The following is a 25150-nucleotide window of genomic DNA, read 5'->3' on the forward strand; positions in this document are numbered from 1 at the left end:
GAAACTAAAGTGACGGGAGTCAGCATGATCTTCCTGTGTAACAACCAGTGGTCACCATACTGACCTTTTCTTGTGCTGTGTGAGAGACTTGGAGGTGGGAAGTGGGAGGTGGGGTCGGGGGTCTCCCATTAATTGAGCCAAACAAACGCATAATCTGATTTGCGAAGCTGCTGTCTCAATCAGTAGATGGAACTTAATCCACATACTTTATAAATTAGTTTGATCCTTTGTGATAAATCTGTTTAAATGCTCAGTTTTAATACCAGTTAATCTAATTCACGTGTTGCTGCAGAAAAAACCCCCCAAAAAAACCAAAAACAAAACGTAGCCATGTGTCAACTTGCAAAGCAGCCAAAAACACTTACTTGGAAAATTTCAAATCCATAAATGTCCAACACTCCGATATTTAACTCCTGGTAATCCTTCACCATGGCTTTGTTGATGGACTGAAATCAAAGGATGACTCTCAGCAAAATGTATCCATGTTATAGGCATCTAATCATTAAGACCTTTAATAAACCTGCATATTTATCAGTTTTACAGCAGAAAAAAAAACATGCACGCCTACCTCCACCAGGTAGTCAAACAGACGAGCATGCAGAGCTTTGGAGAGAGCATCTCGTGTATAACACGCCTGCTCCACGTTTAGGGTCACGGTGATAGACTCTAAAGCACTCCCCCACTTGCTGTCCATCTTTCTGCTGGTCACCTTATCTTTCAGGCGATTCTGGTCAATTCCAAGAAGAAAAGCAGGAAAGGCTAAAACTAAAAAGAGAAAAGAGAAAAAGGGAGTGAACAAATGATGGGGGGTGTAACTTCTTTTTTTTTTTTTTAATTTCCATTTTCCTCAATGGAGCCCACATTAAGCTAATCTGAACAAGTCTGGGGTTTGGATCTTTGGGATGATATCTCCCAGTAGTCGCAATGACACCATAGAGCGCATGGGCAGACTGCAATTTGCATTCTTCCCCATTTTCACACATTTTATTAATTTAACTTTCAATCAAGGCAAGAAATGACAGTTTCATGTGAAAAGACATTTAATTAACAGTTTCTTTCAGGCCATAGGCTCACTTTACTCCTGAAAGATGCTGCATTATTTTGATATCTGTTCAGAGATTTGATGGCTAAACAGCTGCAATGAAGCCTTTATGTGTTAAGATTTCAAAAGAGTGAACTATAACTATAAATGCAAAAAAGAAGAAAAGAGAGAAAAAGTATTGTGCAGAATATAGACTACTTGCCATGACCTTGATATTGTCCCAGGAGAGCCCCTCCCTGCCTTTTTACAGTGACTCACTTCCCCTAAAAGGAAATAGCTCTGAGGCCTGCAGACTCACTGTGTCTGGGAATGCATCAGACCACTGTAGTAGCTCCCCTTCTGGGACATTAGGGTGTGACTGAGCGTATGCCTACTTCAATCGTTAGGAAAAGTCTTCCTCTGTGGCAAGTAGGAAATGTATGGATTGTATTCTGTGACCTGGATGCTCTTACACATTATTTACATGGCTTCTGAGAACAAAGCACAAGGTTTCCCAAAGAATATTTGTTAATCAAAGCAGCAGTGGATAAGGAGAGCTATGGATGAGGTATTATCAGAACTGATAGCCGCTTAGCATGCTGTTTTAGCCTAATGAGACAAACAATGACCCCGTGACTTTCCTCTTGCAGAGTTTACAATAAAAGTATTTGAATAAAAAATTAGCATGTTTTTGTAGTAATATGGGAGTTCTTCACTCAAAGGTTTGAAGAGCAAAATACTGACTCCCAACTCCTCTGAATAGGGCGGTTGGATGTTCATCTCAAGATTGGGTCCTCTGCCAGAGTCCTGGGAGCTTGAGGGTCCTGCGCAGAATCTTAGCTGTTCCTAGACTGTGCGCTTCTGAATGGCGATGCCTGATGTCTCTCCAGGGATCTATTGGAGCCACTTCTCCAGCATGGGGGACAGCATGGCCCCAATGCTCTGATAACTACAGGTGCTACTGTTGTAGCTTTCACCTTCCAGGCTTTCTCCTGTTCTTCTTTGAGCCCTTGGTATTTCTCCAGTTTTCAAAGTTACTTTTTTCGGATATTTGCATTGTTTGGGATGGTTGTATCGACCACCCCAGCTTTCTGCTGCTGCTCATGCACGATCACTCTGTCTGATAGGCAGCTCACCAACATTTACAGTCTGTATCTGGAAGTCCTATTTGCCTTCTCATTCTCCACCATCTTGGCAGGTGTCTCCCATTGGGCCTCATATTCTACACAAACATTTCCGTACCCTATGCCGGCTACTTGGTTATGGCTTTCCATGTATTCTTTGCCTGCCAGCATCTTGCATCTTGCTGTGAGATGCTGGATTGTTTCATGGGCCTCTTTGCACAGCCTGAACCATCAGTCCCAACCCTACCGCTAGGGGAAATTTAGAATGACCATTTAACTCAACATGCATGTTTTTGGATGGTGGGAGGATGCTGGAGTATCTGCATAGAAGCCACGAATAAATACTGCATACATATCCATACCACAGTGGATGCTGACTTTTGAACTGTCTGCTTATAACAGTCTGATGGTCTTTGTCCTCCTCAGCCTTAAAGATGCTATTTCCATGATGTCCAAAAAAAGTTTCATACACTGATTCATAAGACTTCGAGTCCGTGCCAACTCAGTTTATTTACAATGACTTCAGGTAGAGAGGGATCTTGCAGTATATTACAGATCACAAGGTTGTTCAAAATTCTATGCCGATTCAGTGAAAAACATTACAGTGTTGGCTGGCGTCACAACTTCCACAATACGAAGCAATATAAAACATTTTTTTCCAAGAAGTAAAAATGGGTATCCAGACATCCATAGGTTCCACACTGTCTTTGTGTAAATCTGCTCATTAGGGTTACTAGAGTAGTAGCATTCCTACTCTACCTTGTTCACATCCCACGTCCATTGCCACCAGTTTCGTGTTCCACTAGCCCATTTCTGTCCATAGTGCCCTGGTTCCTTAAAGCTGGGGTAGGTAATGTTGGGGAGCTGGCAAGATCTGAAAGTGGCACCCTGTCTTGGCTCCTCCCCTCTGGTTTTGCTTCTTGCGTGATCCAAGGCTTTTTTCTTACCTCCGCTAAGGAGGTTACGTTTTTACTGGTGCTTATCTATTTGTGTTCAAGATAATTCAAAAAATTATGGACGGATCTTAATTAAATTTTCAGGGGTTGTTGGAAATGTGAAAAGGAAGAACAGATTTAATTTTGGTGGTGATCTGGATTACCATTTGGATCCAGTAATTGGGGGAGGTTTGTGCTCTCAGAGTGCTTTTCCAGTTCGCAGCTTTTTCCACCAACGAGTTTCTATTTCTCGTCTGTTTAGCGAGAGGAGGCAAATAAATCGAGCTGGGTCGGGGAAATCCTTCCTGCATTTTTTCAGCCACGTTTGCCTTCCGAGTTTCTTCTTCATCACTTAGTATTTTCATCCTAACATGCTATTTATATGCAGGGTATGGCTATCAGGTATGTGCTGCGGGAGGAGGAGGAGACCAGGGAGAAGCTTCCAAAATATAAGAAAACTTCAATTCGGCCTCAACATTTTGATTGATCAGAGTTTTTACAGATTTACAGTAATCTGAGGGGTCTAACTATATTATTTATTGTCCATGATTACAAAATGTATAGACTGCTATCAGGACGAGAAACCACTTCACCCAGAGTAAAATTTAAAAAAAAAAAGTCTCTGAGCAAGATTAGCTACTCCAGCTTTAATACCTGATGTAGATCTTCTTTGATCGGGCAACGTCTGAGCCAGTATGTCACTCTGTTCAACAGCACTTATGATGTGAGGTATTTGGTGGCAGTGTTAAGGGACTTGCATAGTAACCCCAACTAAAGATGATTCTCTGTATGGCAGATTATAAAATCCACATTGTGCCTGGCAGGTCAAGGATTGATGTGAACAAGATTTTAGAGGAAGGTTGCACATCCTTAAAGTTCATTAGACATTTCTTTTGAGGACAGCTGGACCAGAATGTTGTAACCAATCCACTCTACATGCACCTTCAACAAGTTATATGACCATATGCAACAGAAGCAAATTGCTTTATTGTTCCCATCAGTCAAATAATGTTCATGACTTTTGTTCAGAGAAGCCTACTTTCAGTCCGACTTTGACTCTTTAAAAAATTTCTCCATCATACAATTGTTACATTAACAAGCCCACAAAGAACAAATTATTCCCTAAATGGGAAATAAACAATAAACAGGCACAATTATCAAAAATAAATGTATCCAGCTTCGGACTGAAATGCTAAATTCATTGTAGTGCCACACGCTGCAAAATATTGAATCTATTCCCGTTAAAATAAAAGATAATTAAAAATCTCCTTCTGTTGAAGTTTATGTTGTCCACTGGTAATCTGGGTCAGGTTGGGGCTGGAATAACTCAAAAGGTTTACAGCTGCAAATAGGTCCAATATATAATTGAAAGAAAAAAAAACTGTTTAAATTGGTAATCATGCAAAGCTTCTCTGGAGGACTCTTAGGGGAAGAAAAATCTGAAAACGCTGGTAATGAGCATTATAGTTCTTTATAATGTACAAGCCTGCATTGGTGAAGTTTGATACTGAGGTCTGAATACACTATGTTCAACACATGGCAGTCAAAGCACACAGGATGGGGGACTAAAGGGAACAGGAAAGGCAGAGATTATGAAGTGCCGCTGTTACGTCTGCACTGAACAGAAGCAGGCTTTGTCCACCAACACGCTCCTCTGCATCATACAGATGCAGCATAGAAAGAAAGAAGAAAGGAAATGAAGAAAAAAGAGAAGAATAAAATCAAGTAGAAACAGAAGGAGAAGGATTTTTCCCAAATGGTTTTAGCTGCTGACGAAAGAAGTCTAGACCTGCAATAATAGCTTTTTATTTTCTAGCATGGCTGCATTACTTCAGACTGCTGGCTTTAGCCCAGTAGTAACACTGTAAAACTTTAAGACTGAAAGCAGTAAGAGAAAAATATCCTCCAAAAAAAGCCTGAGAAGGGCAGCTGAGGACACTAACAGGAGGGCAGAAAGTTATAAGAAGATCAAGTATCAACTCTAAAGGCAGCACCATCAACTTTTAGCACGGTTGAAACCACACAACTATATCATTGTCTTCTTCACTTTTGGAATAGAAACAATTGTTACCTACCAATTGTTCCAGACGAAAGTCATTTAAGCAACTACAGGATGGAGGGTTAAGCAATGTTGTGTAGACATTTATCATAGACAGGAAATTAATAGAAATAATAATAAATATTTGGATTAGATTTCTTTAAAACAAATAGAAATATCCTTAATGCAACAGTTAAATGTAAAACAGCAAACTAAAAAAAAAGCATTGCCAAAAGTTTTCATGTAAAATTTGCGAGTAACTTCCCGTGTCAGTGTTGGGGTTTTTGTCCGCATACTTACACTCTTCACTCTCAACAGCGGCATAATTGCCTGATTCTTTAAAAGTGATATTTCCCAGGTGCAAGACTCCAGCCACAATCTGAAGCACCATGGAGCGGTCCTCTGCTGCAATGCCAATCACATCCATGGCATTCTGAGTAAGGAAAGGGGGGAGGGAGATAACAAGCTAAGTGAGAATTACAATGTGGGTTTACTCATCCTGTGGGTTTGTGCCTTCTAATTACTCCTGTTGCGGTCTCTCTGGTAAACAACAACAGGAAAGATAATTGGGAAAGAAAACAAAAGAGGAAGTGAAAGAAAAGAATATAAAAACAAGTCTACAGAATTCCTAACACCACCAAGGGTGTTAGTGCCAGTTCAGCAGAGAGAATGTGACCACACCATTGTCTCCTGGAAATCACTCTTGTCGTTGATGTCATCCACTTTGTAGGAACCAGACTGGTTGAGGTAACTGTAGTAATCCAGAGTTGTAATTCCTAGGCTGTTCTTCTGCTCTCCACTGGCTCCTTCGATCAACTGTGAGACAATATTTAGAGTTTAGATGTCTGTGAGGTACATGTGTTATCAGGCACACTGGAAGGTAAAATGCTGAGCATCACTACTCAAAATATCCATTACTACTTTGAAAATAAGCTGCTCTCAAAAAGGTGTGCAGTTCAACATTTTTAAATATTTTTCAGCACTAAATGTCGAGTAATATTTCATTTTTTTCCTGGAAAGACAAAGGCAAGTCCACTTTCAAGCCTTACTCCGTCCAGAAATAAACCTTTCTTTGTATCTTCACTCCCAAGTTTGCAAATGAACATCTAACAAGCTCTCTGCAAGTTCTGCAGGCTGATAAAGTTAACTAGAAAAAGGGAGAGCGCAGTTTTAAGAAATGAACACTTCTCCAGCTGTGAAGCAGCAGGGGAGGGATCAATCATGTTTTAGGCTTCTGTTGCAGCTACTTTTCAAAACTCTGTAAACTGGCCTCACAAGAGCAGTGCATGCTAAATTATCAAATAATCCCACAGAACTAGAGGATGTCTGCAAAGAAATACAAGGAAAAGAAATCTCTCGAACAAGAAATTTGACCATTCTTATGTGCAACAACAACTTTTTGCAAGCTGTAATATTTTCCAAAGGCAGGAGGTCCAGGGTTTGGCTTCCAGCACTTTCCTCTTTCCATTTTTTTCCAACAAAATTTCAAAACTTTACAAAAAAACATCATTTTACAAAAAAATAACTTTTAAATTTTCACATTTGGGAAAAGTTCAAAATAACACAAAAGAGTTTGTGTATTTTACATTTTGCATTACATTTCTGCAACATCTGCTCGTCTTTGTGTTTAAGTGGGAACTATGCAGAATAACTAAACAGCTCCATCATTTCCATGGACCTCGGACTGCGTACAAAAAAAAGGGGTTGGCTGCAGTCTGTTTCTGCAGCCAAGGAGCCAATCTCGTCCACTGTGTCCTGAAAATCCCTTTTCACAATCCAAATGTGTCCCAAAATAAAACACCCACCTGGTAGAATATATGGAAACTCCTTTCTCCAGGATTCCTCATGACAACACGTGACTTTTCCAGAAGGAAGTTGGAGATTTTACCTCCATCTGGTTCACCACCAGAGCTAAACTGGATCTCAAAGTATTTTCCCTGTTGGATGAAAGAAGGTGTTTTTTTTTGTTTTTTTTATTTTTTTTAATGGGGCAGACTGCAAAAAACTTAAAAGCCACAGCTTATATGGTCTGAAGGTTTGGCACTTGACCTGTCTAGGGTTGCGACTGACATATGTGTGAGTGCATGTACATTTATATAAAAATTCAATGCTTCTTTTTGACTTGCTCTGAACTCCAGACAAGCTTGTAATGTAATATCTGTTACAGTGTGACTGAGAGCAGAGGCCTCAAACTGAAGAGACAATCCTTATCCACGTTTGTGATCTTCATCTGAGTCAAACTATTTCCATCCACACTAGTGTAAAATGCCTTTCAGGACTCTTCAAGAATATATTTTTATGGAAATGAGAACATTTAAGCAGTAAATCTGCTGAAAAGTTTTATTAGTTTGTTTTTTGCAATGTGTTTCTTGGTTATTTAGACATACATGCAAAACCACAGAGGAATGTCCCCATCTGCTATAGAGTAGAGTGCATGTGTGTCCTCAGAGCACTTCTGGTTAACCAGGACACACATGATGGTTTGCTACCACAGGCAAGAAAGCACAAAGGACAGGACAGTAATGTAATTCTTTGTTTCCCAAACTGTAAGCTTGAACCCAAAGGTGAGCCACAAAATAAGTTTTCTGTGAATAACATAAAGGAAGAGCTGTAGTACAAATTTAAATACTGCGATCGTTTTAAAACATGAAATATATATCCTATTCGTTCAGAGCTCTGATATGTGAAATGTCAAAAAGCAGAACTAAGTTTACTATCTGTCTCATTTTGTATGTGTGTTTCATGTGGTTTCCCTACTTAACACAAACCAGTTATGAGTTGAGCAGCTCTGATTCACAACAAGTGGAAAGCCTTACAAATCTGCTGGAGTTGTTGTTCCTGACAGTCTTAGCATTTCCAAAGGCCTCAAGCAGCGGGTTGGACTGGAGGATGATGTCTTTGACATGCTGCAAACAGACAGATAGCCCATCATCACACAGAGTCCATGCAGCAGGACACTGCAGCACATCACACCCTCTGCTCATCTCTGGAACTTTCCACTCACATACAATGTATGACAACAGAAACACTAATGCAAATGGAAATCTACAGAAAGCATGCACACAAAGTGTGGAGAAGATTATCTTCCATGCCATGTGTTTGTCAGACATATGACTTTTAAATAGTTTCAGCAGAACGAGATTCCCTTTTCTATTATTGTTCACAGAGCTTAAGCTGAACATTTTTACTGAGCTTAAACTTAGTCCACTGTGAAATAAAGGGATAAACTCTTCAATTTTCCCTGCAATAAACTCTTTTAGCATATTTTATGTCTCATATATGCATACATAAAACCTGACGGTGCTTGGACAGATGGTGAATGGATGAAATTCTGCCCACAATAGTCATACAGCACTAAAGTTCAGATTTTTGTTGCATCTTAAAGAACCTGTACAAAGCTGAGAGAGTCGGGACAGGACATCTGCTGTTTTTGGGGGGTGCCAGATGGCTGAAGGGGGCTGGGCAAATTAGAGGAAGCTAATGAGAACAGAGGATGAAGATGACGAGACTACTGTTGGGGCTGGGAGAGAGAAAGAGGGGGTGGGTTTAAGGAATGAAGAAGCAACAGGTCATTTCATTCAAATTCTGCTAATTCATCACAAAAATAACACAGAGTAGAACCTTAAAGTCTGTGAACTCTTGGGGGGTGCATGTTTGAATTTCATTGAGGTTTTAAAAGCATAAGAAGATCATACATTTTAATCAGTTAGATCATTAAAATAATTTTTTTTTGGTTATTTTAATGAGTGGGAACAGTGTTTGTGGATCAAAGAATGCCAGTCTGACCATAAAAATGTAAATGGACACTTGGTTTTAGTCCGAGACACAGAAGCAGAATTGTTGATCCTAGACAGGCTGGAAATGATTATGAAAAGAACTCTGAAGGGTTTGGACTTCACTAAACAGTAAGACTGACCTGTGGATTAATCTAGGATCATTGTTAATGCCCCAAGCAGTGGCTGTTTAACAAGGCTCACCATAATAATAAGTTAAGTAACAGTCTCCAGTTTCACAAACTACCCCACAAAGAGTCTCATTTTTGTGTCGGATATAGTCAAAGGTTAATATTTATGACTATAAAAACCAGCAATATGAATAGTGAACCGAGCAGGGCTGCAAGCAGAAAGCAAGAGCTCTACAAAACCCAGGATTTTGAGAACAGATACAGGTAATATATACATTTTGGGTTAGATGTATTAAGTTTACCGAAAATAAAACATTGAACTCCGGTACCAAGCGGGTAGTATCATGATCTTGCTCTGATTTTCTGTAACTTGGACAATATGGCATCATTGCAATAGACTGTGAGTTGGTTTTATCGACAAAAGGGGATTCATGCAGCAAGAAAAGCTGAGTGCACAAGTTCTTCCATCAAACAGTTGTTAAAGGAGAATGGACTTAATGTTTTGGAAAGGCAGACCCAAAGCTGGGAACTTGATCAAACATGTTGCAAAGAGAAGTGAGATGGCAATAAATAAACCATCACTGAAACCATTATTTCCAGTTACTGCACTGTATGTTTACATATTTTTGCTCCTCAGATATGCAATAGTGGACCAATTTCCAAATACCAAAAAAGAGGATATATCAAATATCTTCTTTTGGAATTTGTTTGTGTTTGATACAATTTTCTTTATGCAGAATGAAAAAGATTTTTTAAAAATTTATTTTGATGCCCAGTATTCACTATGTTATCATTGGGTTGATGCAACAAAGGATCTAAGAAACATCACATTTTTTTTACAAGCAGCTCGTCTCACCTGCACTCTGGGCCCGCCCCCTGATACTCTGGAGATGTAGCCCATGATGTATTTGGCTGCAACGGTCTTCCCTGCACCGCTCTCTCCACTGAAAAAGAGATAAAATCTTTAAGCATGTGTTTAACTAAACATGCCCTCTGTGCCTTGAAGCCAAATTTAAAAGCACCTGCGGCAAAAGCATGTGATACTTGGCTATGTGTGCAGACAGTTTGTAATGCACGTGTTCCTGTTTGGGATTTTTATCATTCACAGTGGAGTTTTGTGATCTTTGTGTGTGAAAGTTCATAGAAATCTAATGTCAGTTCATCAAGCTTCTACATTAAATTTGTTCTGATATTACTTAAAAAAAATGCACTGATCAAGCTTATTATGATTCTTTTGACAATTTTTCTTATATATTATGCTCAATAAAGAGCCCAATGTTTCATTCTTCCAAAACTATTGGAGAAAGTCAAGATTAAATATATTCATAATTAAAAACACTTCAACAGTTGAAATCACTAAGAAATATTATTTCAATGAACAATAATTTAATCAACTGACAGGAAGTTGACAGTAGAAGTTGGGAAATGTATTTTCCCAGACTATACTGAACAGCTTTTCTACACCTGCTTTATCCAGCCTAGCATCTAGCGGCTGTTCCAGTGCGAACCCACGTATACATCAGAAAACATGCAAACTCCACGAGAACAAGGAACATCTTTGTATAAACAACATCAACAGCCACACTGATATTTTCATGGCAAAGATGACATAAAGTCGCCATTACAACACAAAAAAACCCTCAGGCTACATTTATTACCCAGCAGTTCTCCTTGACAGAATAGTGAAACTTTGACCGCTGAAAGCCAGGAAAATGAAAATGACAAAAAAGCAACAAATGTGCAGCTCTCTAAATACAGTACTAACAGTGGACTACAAAACATACACATGAAAGCTGATGTATACATGCTACTTAAACCAAAATGTGTTTTGTGCAATCAAAAACAAATTGCAACTAAATTGCACCTGCAGATACAAATGATGTAGTAATACTAACAAAAATTCTGGTTTGTTTATACGTTTTCTTCCTCTTCCTTCTCGTTGCCCTCATCTCACATTAATCTAGTTCTTTCTAAATTTTTACTTTACTTGCTGACTTTACCATATGTGGTTTGGCAGTGGATGATGGTGAAGTCTGTTTTCACCATCTGTGTCTTAAAAGTGGAGTCAGGTTAGTGAGGTTGCTGTAAGAAACACAGCTGCAGACTGTTAAGGGGCTGCGAGAGGAAATCACGGTAGCAACTCTATTACACAACAGTCTCTATAAGGTTGTACCCATCCCCCCACAGTAAATACCTTATCCTAAAGCATTGTCTGGGTTTTCTCAGTACTGTTTCATGTACCAAGAAGAAACTACAAAAAAAGAAAAAGAAATTAAACTTTCCTCTTTACCTTCCTTATCTCTGAGAGCATTGTTTCTCTTCCTGCATGCTGTTCTATAAGGGTCTATATTTAGCTTGAAGGTCCCCCAAAATGCAGGTCTCATAGCTGAGGAGCCCAAATACTGAAAGCATTGTTAAGTTCTGCAGAGCATTACTGACCAAAGACATGAGCAACACAATGCAATGGAAAGGAAGGGAGCATCAGGCATTAAATTACAAGGGATGCACACTTAACACTGGCCTTGTTTTTGAGGTTTTGAATGTTAAAAAGGCGTTCACTGCATACCAACAGAACCAGTTGCTGTCGTGTGTACAGTATGTTCAAGATGACTCTCAAGATTTCTCTTTTGCTGATAATCCAGAAGTTGATGTGAATCTGTCAGAACCTATATGACATGCTCGAAGTGAAACACAATGAATCTGTCAAAAAAAATAAATAAATAAAAAAAGAGAGGGTGGGGCCAACTTTTAATTGTAGGCATGCTTACCCAATTTTTATGAAAGTAGATTCTAATAAATGAAAGGAGAAACACAGATTTTATATAATGTTTCTGTTTATCTTTATCTACATTTTTTAAAATCTCCACAAAGAGATGCAATCTGACATTTCAAAAATGCTTATCTACACAAGCGCAAAATACATTAAGACATACGGTAAAGTTTGCAGACGTTCAATAATGACAAGGTTCATTCCAAAAGCTCATCTCATCTACCAGCATTTTTTTCCTTTTACCTGCTGTATGGTGTAGTTCAGTGTTTGCCGATATCAGTGAGCCTGAGAAGTGAGCAGGAGCATAGCGTCTGTCCACAGTGTGTGAAACACTGCAAAGGCTGTTTCAAATATAGCATAATAAATAAACTCAATGCATCACCCATTTACACTAAAATAGCTCATTTCCTGGCATGGCTTCCTTGGAGGGGAAGGAAAAGAGGAAGGCAGCATCGATTAAACAAAAGGTTTAAAGAGTCAAAGTCTTTGACCAAACGTCTGCTAACATGACAAAGGATCATAAAGGTCATCAGCTCAGTCCAAACAACTGTGCTTGGATAGAAGCTGCATTTCATTCATTAGCTGGGCAAAACTGAATCTCTTGAAAACTGGCAAAAAATAAATAATAATCAGACAAGTCCACTTAGTGGTTGAAAGGACATAAACAAGGCTGGGTAGTGTCAGCCAAGAGTGTTGGTTCAATCTGAGTAGCAGGTGACTGTAGTTCAGTAGATTTAATCATCCTCCTAACTAGAAAAAAAAACATTTGAAAAGGAGATAAAAGAACAACTGAGATGAATTCTACCAGAAAGCAGAGAGCTCTCCTTCAGGAAATACTTTACTCTCTGGGATTATCTGAGATATTAAATCACATCTGGGATGAGTCTGATGAGTCACTGAGAGTGCTGTTTGCCAGTTCCGACTGGAAACACTTGGTGAGTCACATCTCTAAGTCTGCAATTCGAAAAATAGTTTCCATTTCCCCCGTTTAATCTAGGAATGAGCAGATAAAAAGATCCACTGATGAGTAAAAAGATTTTTTTTTTTTTTTTTTTTTTTTTTAAGCATTTCTATTAACCTTCACTTATTCTCATCTTCTAAATGTGAACAAAAAGTAGAAAGAACACAAAGCTACACGAGAAGTTCTAGTCATTTCAAAAGATACTTTTTATATTGTGTGTTTAAATTTTAGAAGGATCTCCCCTTTTCTTGCTCGAACCTCATCTAGTTTACACCATGAAGGGAACAAAAGAGATGGGAAATAAAGCTAATATAAAATATTTAAAAAATGCAAAAAAGAAATCCTGTCAAAAAACTGCCCAACACTGACTGTATCTGTGTTATGGAACAGCTATATAGGCAATATATAGACTGAAAGACTGAAATAAAAGCCTGATTCAACATAGACAACACTGTATGGCACTACCAACTGACTGAGACCACAAATTTATGACAAGACCCTCATCTTAATTGTGCTAAGAGCAAATGTGACACACAACGTTTACTTAGTGAGTAATTAGAAGTGAGAGGTCATGCAGCTAATTTAACTCAACAGGTTTACAGAGACGCCAACACAAAAGACATCAGCTGCTGCAGTTCATCCTTTCAAAATCTGATCCAGATGTTTAAGAAAAATCACAACAGGCAAATTCTTCACCTGCAAGAAATGAACATATCTTTAAATACACATCACCATCCAATCAGACTGTATGAAATATTAGAGGAATCAAGGAGTAATAGCATCTGAAGCCGTTTGACCGAACTTCCCCTCAACACCAACTTAAACATGTTTTTGGCTAATGTGAGAAACAGCCAACACAGCTAGGTGCTGACCACACTGCACTGCCAGCAGTTCAATGTAGCCTTTGTTTGCCGACAACGAGATCATCATAAAAACCACTTCCAAGCTTTTGTTTGCTGATTTAGTTGATCACAAATCCACCTCAGCACCTTTATGTTGGCAACTGAATGAGCAACTGCTAGCTGTCCAAACAACAGGCAAAAGTGCTGAAGCAGGGGTCATTCATCATGAGGTAAGCACTATAGTAACCGCACTGCCTCCATGACTGGACTACAGGATAAAGCCTCAATCGTGACAGCACATATTTCTCTGTAGGTTTGTGGTTTTGAAAACACTGGCTAACAAAGACAAACAAGGCTTAAAATTTCCCTAAAACCCATCAATCTGTTAATATTGAGCAAATAATTATGCAGGTGTTCTGCTCTTTAAACCAGGAAATTCTTCATAAATGCACTAAAACAGCTGCTTTGTTTCTAACTCACATCCTGGTTTACCACAGGCTAGATCCAGCTGCATTTTCATTTTTTTTTTTTTTTTCCTATTTGTTACCTAACATTTTTACCCCTGAATATACACTATTAACTGACAATGAATAACAATATTTTGGAAAAACACCAAAGAAACACCTCATTCTTAGCCAGTCAGCAGTACTAAAAGATGAAGTAGAACCTGCTTGGTCTGTTTTCCTGTTCTCCTCCCATCCATTATCATGGCCTACACAATAGATCACATTGCACAGAATACTATCTCTGGCCTCTCTCAATCTTTTCTACATCTGGGACACTTGAAGACAATATAAAAGGGGTAAAATGAGCTTGAACAGACATCTGCTGAAAAAAAGTCAAGAAAATTGTTTTTCATGTGGGTGCTAATCTGTTCGTCACACACTGAAGACTGACACAATGTGAAGAACTAAGAGAATGAAATTTATGGAATTTCAAAGTCTTACCTGATGATAACACATTGGTTCTCACGGTCGATCATCATGTTTCTGTACATGTTATCTGCCAGAGCATAGATGTGAGGAGGGTTCTCATACTGAGCCTGAAATTCAAAAGATTTCATTACATCAATGCTGAAAGTGAATCCTGTAAGAAAAATCAAGGAGTGGTGTAAGAAACACATTTAAAAAAGATTAATATGAGGTATGTAACAAATTTATTCTAAATGAGGTATGATATGATGAGATATGATATGATGATGACATGATGAGATATGATGATGTGATGATGATATATGATATGATATGATATGATATGATATGATATAATATGATATATGATATGATATGATATGATATGATATGATATGATATGATATGATATATTAAACATTTTCATACTGTAATCTACAAATTAACCAAACCTGTTGCAAACAAAGCTTCCAAGTCAAGGCTTTCATAACTTGATCAGGATACAAATCTGAATTTTGCCCAGTGGTTTGAGCTACCTAACTTTGTCATATAAATGCAAAATACTTGTACACAATCTGAGGAAGTCAGCTGTCATATTTGGCATGAATGAGACTGAAGATTCTCACAGTCTGTAAGACTTAAAAAGCTTTTCTGTTCCTGGCTGTAAGAGGCAAGCCCACTGACAGCTGACCCAGCCAACAACCGAGGCAGACTTGCACAGGCAGTTCTGTGAAGGTGCTGGCGAGCCTGCTCAGTAGTTGAGTCAAGTTTCTGACAGTAACATCTGCAGTGGCCTGCTGGAAAGTCTTTGTCATTCACCACCTTAAATTCAATAACATAAAACAGTAAAGATTTGTTTACAGCTTATATGGCATCATTGTTGTTATATACTTACTGCACCCTGATACATTTCGATTTCTTTGTCTCCAAAGTATGGCATCTGCTTGAAGGGGTTGACAGAAATAAGCACAGGACCAATGTACGTCTTAAATGTATGTGTTAAAGATTATAAAACAAATCAGCCAATACTAAAACACCCCATTTAAATCGCTTCTTTCAGAAAGAGGACTACTACAACTGCATAAACATGACTCCATCTTTAGCCTTCAAAACATCATTAAAAGGGTACAACAGTTCAAATGGAGAGTCTTTGGTGATCAGGCCCAAGCCTAAATAAGCGCTTACAAATGACAGAGAATAGACCTTCCATGTAATGCTGAGGTTTCATGCCCCAAAGACAAAACGCCGCTCAAGGCAAATAAAGCTGCTATTGTGGGTGGCCCACAGTGACCCACAGCCTTGGCAAGGAGACCTCCCAGTTACAGCTATTTATTGACCCAAATCAAAGGCCTGACTCAGTGCTGTGGATCCTAAAACTGCCAGCATTTACTAAACTTCATAATCCTGAGCACTCCCAGAGTGTGGATGAGGTTTATGCAATGAACTGCTTTGAGAACACTGAAAGAAGCCATTCATTCATTCATCGCATTGCACGTCATGAACAGCTTACATCTGTAACCACAGCTGCACTTTCAAAATCTAAATGTTGCATTTGCGTAATCTTCTATACAGAAATAATGGCTCCCAGAATATCATTTGAAATCCGTACCAGAAACCAAAAATGCTGCTTGAAATGAGATGGCAGTAATGTTTGTATTAAAAAGAGACACTGCATATTTCTCCAATATGCCTTCCACGACGACTCACGCTGTTTTTTTTTTTTCATATTTTTCACCACAGTGAGAGAAACTTGTTCTGGATGAGGGTACATACAAAGTGGTCTTTTTCCACCCCCAGCTCATGGTGGAATCTCAGGGGGAATTTGTCACCTTTCAGCACTGACCTATTACTCATCGTTGATTTGTCCCAGTGAATGACTATTCAGCTATTCTGGGAATAGCAAGGATGAGGCGCTATTCCTCACTAGGGTGTGAGCAGCAAATTTGAGAGAAGGATACAAAGATGTAGTCATCCATGTATCTCTTCTTGAGGTTGTCCACGATGGCATCCTCGTTGATCTTGCTGAGCAGCACCATGTCATCCACTCCGCTGTGTTTGACATTGTGGCTCTGCCAGTGGTACCGGTAGTGGCCCCGGCTTCCCTGAAACAAAACACACACAATGTACAATTGTTAGTCACACAGAAAGACACAATGAGATGAATGAATCTAGAGTCTGACATCAGAGTCACACAAACGCACACTCTGAACCTGAGGTGGCGGGTTTTTAATCACACTGCTGAAAAAAGAATACTGAAAAGTGTGCAATATTTCTGATCCCACAACACAGGGGGCTATGTTTTCTTTGAAATAGTGCTAATTCAGATTCCAAAAAGTGCTTTGTGTTATTTATTCAACTGTCAAATACACCCTGACTTAACTTTTATCCACATCCTATTGCTCTGGTCCCTCCCTACTTCCCTGTTTTCCTTTTAGCAGTGTGTGTCTCTGGAGAACTGAGGTAATTTATCATGTGCTATGAGTCAGTACAGTCTGGCTACTGTGAACGATGGTCAGTGTGCTGTAAGAAATGAGCCTCTTTCTCCTGGATGGAGATCCACCTAAAGCCGTAGACTATTTGCTAACACAACAGTTAACTTTTTACTTGCGCAGAATCAGGAGTGGCAGAAGCAAAGCCACAAAGCAAAAAAGAACTTTTAAAAAAGCCAAAGGAAGGTGTTGATTCATGCAGGGATATTACAACAGCACATTATGTTAATACATGTAGGAGACTGGGACTGCACAGATGTTTTTGGTAGTTGTCAAAATAAACATCCACCCAAAACGGCTTTTAACTCTATTTTAGCGTTACCACTGTCCGCTTGAGATTGGCCATTCAATCCAGTTTAAATTCCTCATTATTCATCCTGAACCATATGTCTGGAAAGTCAGAAACCTCTTCAACTGCTTATCATGTTTACATGCCATTAGAAAAAAAAACATGTTGCGTTGTGTTACTGAATCATATCAAATCAAAGCCTGCAGCACCACTTTAATACATCCCAACCAAGTGGCAACCTTCGGAGATTAATAGTGAAGCCTACGTGGAAGTCCCCCCCTGATCTGCAAGGACCTGGCTTCAAATCAGAGCACATTCCCATCGAGTCCCACGTAAAGACCAACTTCAAAGCAGAAATAAACACGTTTACAGCCTGGCAAAAAAACAAAAACAAACAAAAAACACAACATTAAACATATTAGGTTTGATAGGTCAAGTTTACCTTCATGACAACAGTGGGGGGAAGTGTTTTTTTTTTTTTTTTTTGTTTTTTTGTTTTTTTAAAAAATCAGCTCATCCATTAATAACCGATGATTGCTTTTAGCCCGCTAGCAGATTTAGCTTTAGCTCACTTACCTCTATGAGCTGTTTAGCTACTGTTTGCTCAATTAACTCTTAGCTACAGGCAGGCCAGAGTTTGATAGATGTCAATCATTCACCCCAATACTGACAGCCCCCCTTTCAGCTCTGCCCCTTTGACCATTTTTGTATTTTCCGGGAGAGACGGCAGGTGTGACACTGCCAAGATGGCGACGGTGGGAACCGCCCAATAAGCTTCTATTCAACTCTTCAGTAACCTATTTGTGAAGTGGTGGAGGCTCCATCCATCTTTTATAAACAGTCAATTATCCCAACAAAGCTGTTGGAAGTCAAACTATTCCTGCATGTATATTAGGGGTGGGAAAATCGAATCGAAAAATCGGAAATCGGGATTTTTTTCTTCACAATTTTAAAATCGATTTTTTTTGATTTGTTAAAAAAATCTTTTTTAAAAAAAAAAATAAAATCAATCCACTATAAATTTTTTGTCATTTTATTTGTTTTTATTGAACTTTTTACTTGTCTTCTTGGGCATTATAGGAGCAGAATGATGATCTGGCTACTGTGTTGTTTTTTCCTATTTGAAATCAAGAAAAATCATGAGCAAAAAGAAGTTTTATTTTTAAAAAAAATTAAATAAATTTTTAAAAAAAAGTTTTTAATCTACAAAAATCATCAATATTGAAGAATTTTGAGAATCGCAATTTAAATCGAATTGGCACCCGAAAAATCGGAATCGGATCGAATCGGGACAAAAGCATATCGTCACAGTCCTAATGTATATGCTTAACTAGTCTCAAATTCCCGTTGCACCATGAGATACTCGGTTCCCTTTCCCACCAGTGAACATAATAAAGTGAAAGCCATCGCAGAAAGCGTAACCACAAGGGGAAACATTTATCTTTCTGTCAAAAACAGAGAAGTGAACAGCAATAACAAAATGCACAGAGTTGTGAAACTGTCAAACTACTCAACATAGTAACAATGTGCCACCAGCTACACTGAATACTAGTCCAGCTGGGCTAGATCCTTTGGCCAATAACTCGATTCCCCTCCCGTGCACGTAAGAATAGTGAAGGAATTAAATGGTCAGGTTGAACTTCTAACTGTAGCTCAACTAGGCTGTGTTTGTAAACATAAAGACTGCGAAAAGTAATCAAATCACGCGTAAAACATCCAACTTTTCTGTGACATTTTTACTGCATATTATGACATTAAGAAACACCAGCCAAAAACACTTTGGGGGTTGAGCCCCAGGGCCGCCTTTTTAACAATGGAAGGAACAAGGAACAGCCATTTTTCTACAAAATGTTGTTCAGTAGTTCATTATATCTGGGCTACATGTTTTCTGGTGGTGGTCAATGTATTCTGAAGACATCCTTGAAATCTTCCGGTTGGAATAAAATGACCAAAAACATCTCGGGTCTGGTGAAACATAGGTCTGTAACTAGACTCATACCAACCCGATGCACTGTCTGAGGAAGCATCCTGAAACCTGACCAGTGAAGACAGCTTCCTCGAAGATGAGTTTTAGCCTTCACTGGCTGCCTGTTGAATCTAGAATAGAATTTAAAATCCTTCTCCTTACATATAAAGCCCTCCACAGCCAGGCATCACTATATATCCAAGACCTGAGTACTTCGTTCGCAGACTGCAGGCTTACTTGTGGTTCCTAGAGTCTCAAAGAGCTGAGCAGGAGGCAGAGCCTTTGGTTATCAGGCCCCTCTCTTATGGAATAAGCTCCCAGTTAGTGTTAGGGAAGCAGACACCCTCCCCATCTTTAAGACTAGGCTGAAGACTTATCTTTTTGAGAAGTCTAGGGATGGTTAGCATTCCTTAGTTATGCTGCTATAGGTTTAGACTGCTGAGGGACATTTCCTGATACACTGAGCTTCTCTCTCTCTCTCTTTATCTCACTCTTCTATCCCCTCTCTTGCATCATTAACATGTATGTCTCCTGTCTCAGCAGGTCTCCCTGGCTGAGATTAGCAGTTCCTGTTGTCTGTTGTCTTTCTGTCCTCTTCCCCCCACACAGCAGAGGCAGATGGCTGCCTGTCCCTGAGCCGGGTTCTGCCGGAGGTTTCTTTCCTGTTAAAAGGGAGTTTTTTCCTTCCCACTGTTGCAAGTGTGCTTGCTCAGGATGGGAGATTGAGTTGTAGCCGCCACCTCAATCTGTTGGTTTCCTTATATAGGCTATCATGAATTGGCTTTCATTATATTTTTTTCCTCTGTCTGTAAAGTGTCTTGAGATGGCATTGCTGTGATTTGACGCTATATCAATAAAGTTGAATTAAATTAAATTGAAGTTTCTGAAAAGATTAGAACTTTTTCATTTTTCTGAATAAAAAAAAACATGCATATGAAATGACAACCATACAAGTAGTTAAACCTTCAGCTTAAAGAGAAATTGATCAACCTTTATATTATTCAATGTTCTAAAAGTAAATAGATATGCACAATTTTTTTTTATCTTAAAAGTGACGACAAACCCTCACATCAAATGGGAATTTATAACATGAAAACACACCATGTCTGAAAGAGAGATATACACTCATCTTGCATCCTATCTGAATTACAGATTACAGATAATAAAAATATGTCTGCTTTACCAGTAAACAAAACAAAAAATACCACTGGGCAAAACTCTGGTAATATCAAGAACCACAAAGTACCATGGCATTGCCAAACAAACTAGTGGAAAGTTATTGTGTTTTCACAGTAATTAACTCTAAATTACTAAGTGAAGCAAGAGGGCCAGAAGCATTTAATATCCTCCAGGGTGACTTTATTCTTTAAACCACTTTACAGACTTAGTTATAGCAGGGAGATGGTGAGGAATGTTTACAGCTTTTCAGCCTAATTCACTGGGTGTTTTCCTGCAGGAGAGAAGAAGTAAGTTGTTACTTGGCTGAAGCCTCCAGATCACATCATGTTACAGCTTTATAGATGCAACAGGATACCGACTTCCTCCCTATATATTTAATGACATGATAATTATATCACTCTCACCTCTGACCAATGAAAGTAGAGACTGTGGGAGTCTAAACATCTGACTTCAAGCAGCAAAACTCAGTTGTGAAGAAGAGAGAAATCATCGTCATTTCTATGTTTGTTTAATCTGTGCAAGCTGCAACTACTACTCAAGAAGAAAAATTCCCTTTCCAGTTTCTTAAACTTTTACTCAGCCTTTCTTATACTGTAGAACAAAATGAAAAAAAAGCTACATTTCACAAGATGTACAAGTGGAAAACGTTATACAACACCATGCATAATAATATCACTGACTCAACCAGACCTCATTGGGTTTATAGGGTACTATGCTGCAAAATAAAGTAAAACAATAACTGTAAATAACAATAATGAGAATTTATAGCTGAACTACAACCAACATTTTAAGACTGATCCCTCTGAATGAGTTTGTGTTCATTTCAATTTCCTTTTCCCTGAGGGGGCCCCAATAACACCCAAAAACGAGCGCAACCTGAATATTTTAGGCAATGATTGTTCCAGTCAAATGTTTTTTTATTGAGGAAATTCTTATGATGTCACTGCCACTGACTGATCAAAAGTTGGACTTGGACATAAAACATTTTCTCCAGCAGAGAAGCCAACGTCAAAAGAGAATGCCATTCTAACCACAAAAGTGAAAATAACTGAACAAGCTATAAATAGCTTTCCTGAGCTATGTCTGAAATGATGGCGTGTCGATTCAACATGGGAGAGGTGAAAATGTGGGAGGAAAATCTCAAATAGTGTACAGACGGTGTCATTTGTTTTGACTTAGATTTTGTTCAAGGAGCCAATTGCACAAACAAAATATTTCTATGTACTCAGTGAACTGAGGGAGTAGTTGCACAGCGAAGGAGGACAGCATGCATACACAAAAAAAGATACCAGGGTGGTGCCAGAAACAATTACACCCCTCTGCTTATGGTACTTGCAGTACTTGGCACACTATGCACTATAATAAACATTTGGTTACATGAATAACCATTAACACCCATTTATTTCACCAACCTTTTTCCATGTGCAATATATAAAATTAAATTTATTCTTTTCTGCAGCAAACATTTTAGGATTTAATACACTCCTAGTTTGTTATACATTAAAACATTTACTATAAATCTGCAGTGCTGGGGTCAGAGTACAAATATACATGCACACAAACTTACACAAGCACAAACACAAGGGACATATGGTACAACGTGGAGTCAATGGTAGCCATAACAACACAATCACCATGCAACCATAGACTTCCCTCTGAGCACAGCAATACAACAATGCAAGACAGAATCATTATCTGACCTCACTAAGACAGAGGAAGATAATACTTCAACTACATTTAGCCGAAGAACGATTAGAGAAAGGAGATGGTTTGTTTCTCTGCATCAATCTAAATAATATGAACTAAAATCAAAATTGAACCATTGATTTTCCCAGAAGTTAAAGAAGGGAATTTCAACACCAGCCTGGATCCGTAAGGCCAGGCTTTCCCTCCATGCAAATACCATAACCATATATGGAAAGTGCTGAGAAGCTCTGGCTCTGCGTGCAGGAAATGGCTGGGTTTGATTCAGTATCATAAGCAGCACTTTTCTCCTTAATTCTTCTCTTTTTTCCCCCTATTTTCGTTTGTTTCCCACACCAGGGAATGACACACAGCCCACCGTGTGCTTGAGCTGACTTTCTGCTCTGACTTCAGAGTCAGTTCTGGACGAAAGCCATCACGACCAAATGCTCTCCTCTAAAGTAGGAAGGAACTAAAGTGGTTTATAAGTCTGTTATAAATCTTCTAAGAAAAGTACTGAGATTTAAAGCCTACAAGTGGTGAAGTAAATAAAACACTAAAGTTGCTTTTTTTGTAGCTGCAAAAAGCTTGAGGTTGTGTATAGGACCATGTTTCCTGGTCAGACAGTGCAGCTCACAACTAAACCTCACTGGAAGACACAGCCTTCTCACTGGCACAATGCAGACTCATACGCAGCATTAAATGTAAAACAAGGAAAGAGTAACAAGCGTAACCCTGGAGCAGAGACCCCAGATCCGTTAAGGTTTCGCATACATCAGCAGCGCTGCTGGGTACAAGTTTGCTTGACTGGCTACTAGAAATTGTTGTGCACCAAAAATATTTCCCAAAACATGAATATTGTTCGTCTGACAATATAGTCCAAAATGTTGGTGTAAAGCTGCATGTGAGAGCCAAACAGTAATGGTGAGTATAAGTTTATGTTTATTTCCTAATTATTATTACTAGCTGCCTGTCTGTCAGCAGGACACATAACATAAAGGATGGATTTTCATTTTTCATTTAATTATTTTCAAGAAATCTCTGAAAGGGAATAAAGAACAAGTGATTTGATTATGGGGTTGATACGAATGAGAGCCTGGATCCTGGATTTTTTTTTCAGGATTCCCTACAGGTGCAGGGAAGAAACAAACATCTGGGAACTTTTTCACATCTGAGTCTTTTGCTGGTGAAAACAAAAGGTTGCTAAAGCATAAAACCACTGGATTTTCGCTGCGGTTCCTCACATATTTTTGTTTCCTTTAAATATGCTGAAAAGCTATGTTGTCATTGGTTGCCATGAACGCAGTTGTCACAGACAACAAGAAAGCGTTCTATGAACTACCGAACAAACACAAAAGCCCAGAAAGACATGAAGAATGACTAGCATTTAACAAATGTGTCAAATCTGGCAGTACACCTTAAGACCCTTAGAAATTTTTCAGATCATTTTGCGACAGGTGAGTAAAACATTATGTTACTGTTTAAAATGCAATAGTCTCTCTGAACATGGAGAAGATGGAGGAGATTATTGTAGAACTCAGGAGAACAAGCCCCCAGTATGCAGCTCTGTGCTGTGCACATCACAGTAAACCTCTCCTGGACCGTCAACACCCCATCACTGTCCACAAAAGTCAACCAGCGCCTCTACTTCTTCGCAAAGTGAGGAAAGCTAGAGCCCTGGCCCCCATAATGTGGATCTTCTAAAGAGGCCCTACTGAGACCAGCAGCATCACCGTGTGGTACAGCACCTGCTCTATGTCCTGCAGGAAGACCAGCACCAGACTGTCAGGATGCTGAACTCTCTCCATTTTCTGCCCCCCTCCCACACACACACACACACACACACACACACACACACACACACACACACACACACACACACACACACACACACACACACACACACACACACACACACACACACACACACACACCCTAGCTGTTGACAGAAACATAGTTTCAAGAAACAATGACAAAATGAAAGACAGCATAACATTTATGCACAGACAATGCACATTTTTTACAAAAACCCAAAAAAAACACAAGGCTCTCAAAAACAAATGTTTTTTTTTTTTTAATTTTTTTGTTGCAGTTTGTAAAATTCAGCTAATCTCTTCTGTACAATTTGTGCCTCCTCATCTCTTCTGTTCTCCCACCTCAACCTGTCACCCAGAAATCAGTCTCAGCAACACTCCACTACAAAAGTTTTCATGAACTGCAGGGTGTTGTATAACAATGTATCCTTTTCAGCATTCAAAGCGATTGTGATCCATTTGAAATTTGCAAACTCTTTTAATGTTCAACTGACAGAAATAACTAAATGGGCCACTGTGAAACCCAGTTTAACCAGTTTAAAAAAAAAATTATTTTATGCATTTATATTTCTTAGTCTCATTTATGCTCTCATAGTTTACTTATTTATTCTTATTTAATCATTATCATAATGCTTTTGTACTGTTTGCAATATCAGTACAATATTTCCACCGCTTCATAGACAACGTATGTGGAAAGTTTTTAAAGATTCTTGAATCTTGACAGTCCGGAACAATGAGCACAGTCAGCTTTATTCCACTTGTCACACATGAGCTGTAGCTGCAAGAGGCAAATATTTCCTGTCATCTCGTTCAGACATTTCACAGAAACTGTCTTTCACAAAGAAATAGCATTTGCAGTCAGAAAGTTTGTCACCCTCTCTCATTGCCTCATTTTCTAAAAAAAAAAAAAAAAAAAAAAAAAAATATATATATATATATATACATACATATATATATATATATATATACATACATATATATATATATATACATATATATATACATATATATATATATATATATATATACATATATATACACACATATATATATATATACACACATATATATATATATATACACACATATATATATATATATACACACACACATATATATATATACACACACACATATATATATACACACATATACATATATATATACACACACACATATATATATACACACATATACATATATATATACACACATATATATATA

General features: G+C 38.6%; 1 protein-coding gene across 1 annotated transcript in view; it reads right to left on the reverse strand.

Annotated features, from left to right (window-relative positions):
- The window catches only part of myo1ea (myosin IEa), a 54370-nt gene that overhangs the window by 18018 nt on the left and 11202 nt on the right, over nucleotides 1-25150 (reverse strand). Inside the window, exons 2-11 of the mRNA XM_079244737.1 lie at nucleotides 16465-16608; nucleotides 15402-15491; nucleotides 14543-14637; nucleotides 9879-9966; nucleotides 7935-8024; nucleotides 6924-7055; nucleotides 5800-5934; nucleotides 5419-5551; nucleotides 569-765; nucleotides 366-446 (exon numbers count right to left, since the gene is read on the reverse strand). Of these exons, the coding sequence (XP_079100863.1) occupies nucleotides 366-446; nucleotides 569-765; nucleotides 5419-5551; nucleotides 5800-5934; nucleotides 6924-7055; nucleotides 7935-8024; nucleotides 9879-9966; nucleotides 14543-14637; nucleotides 15402-15491; nucleotides 16465-16608 (1185 nt within the window). The remainder of the gene's footprint in view (nucleotides 1-365; nucleotides 447-568; nucleotides 766-5418; nucleotides 5552-5799; nucleotides 5935-6923; nucleotides 7056-7934; nucleotides 8025-9878; nucleotides 9967-14542; nucleotides 14638-15401; nucleotides 15492-16464; nucleotides 16609-25150) is intronic.

Source organism: Telmatherina bonti (genome assembly GCF_933228915.1).
Source record: "Telmatherina bonti genome assembly, chromosome: 1".
Taxonomy (NCBI): Eukaryota; Metazoa; Chordata; class Actinopteri; order Atheriniformes; family Telmatherinidae; genus Telmatherina; species Telmatherina bonti.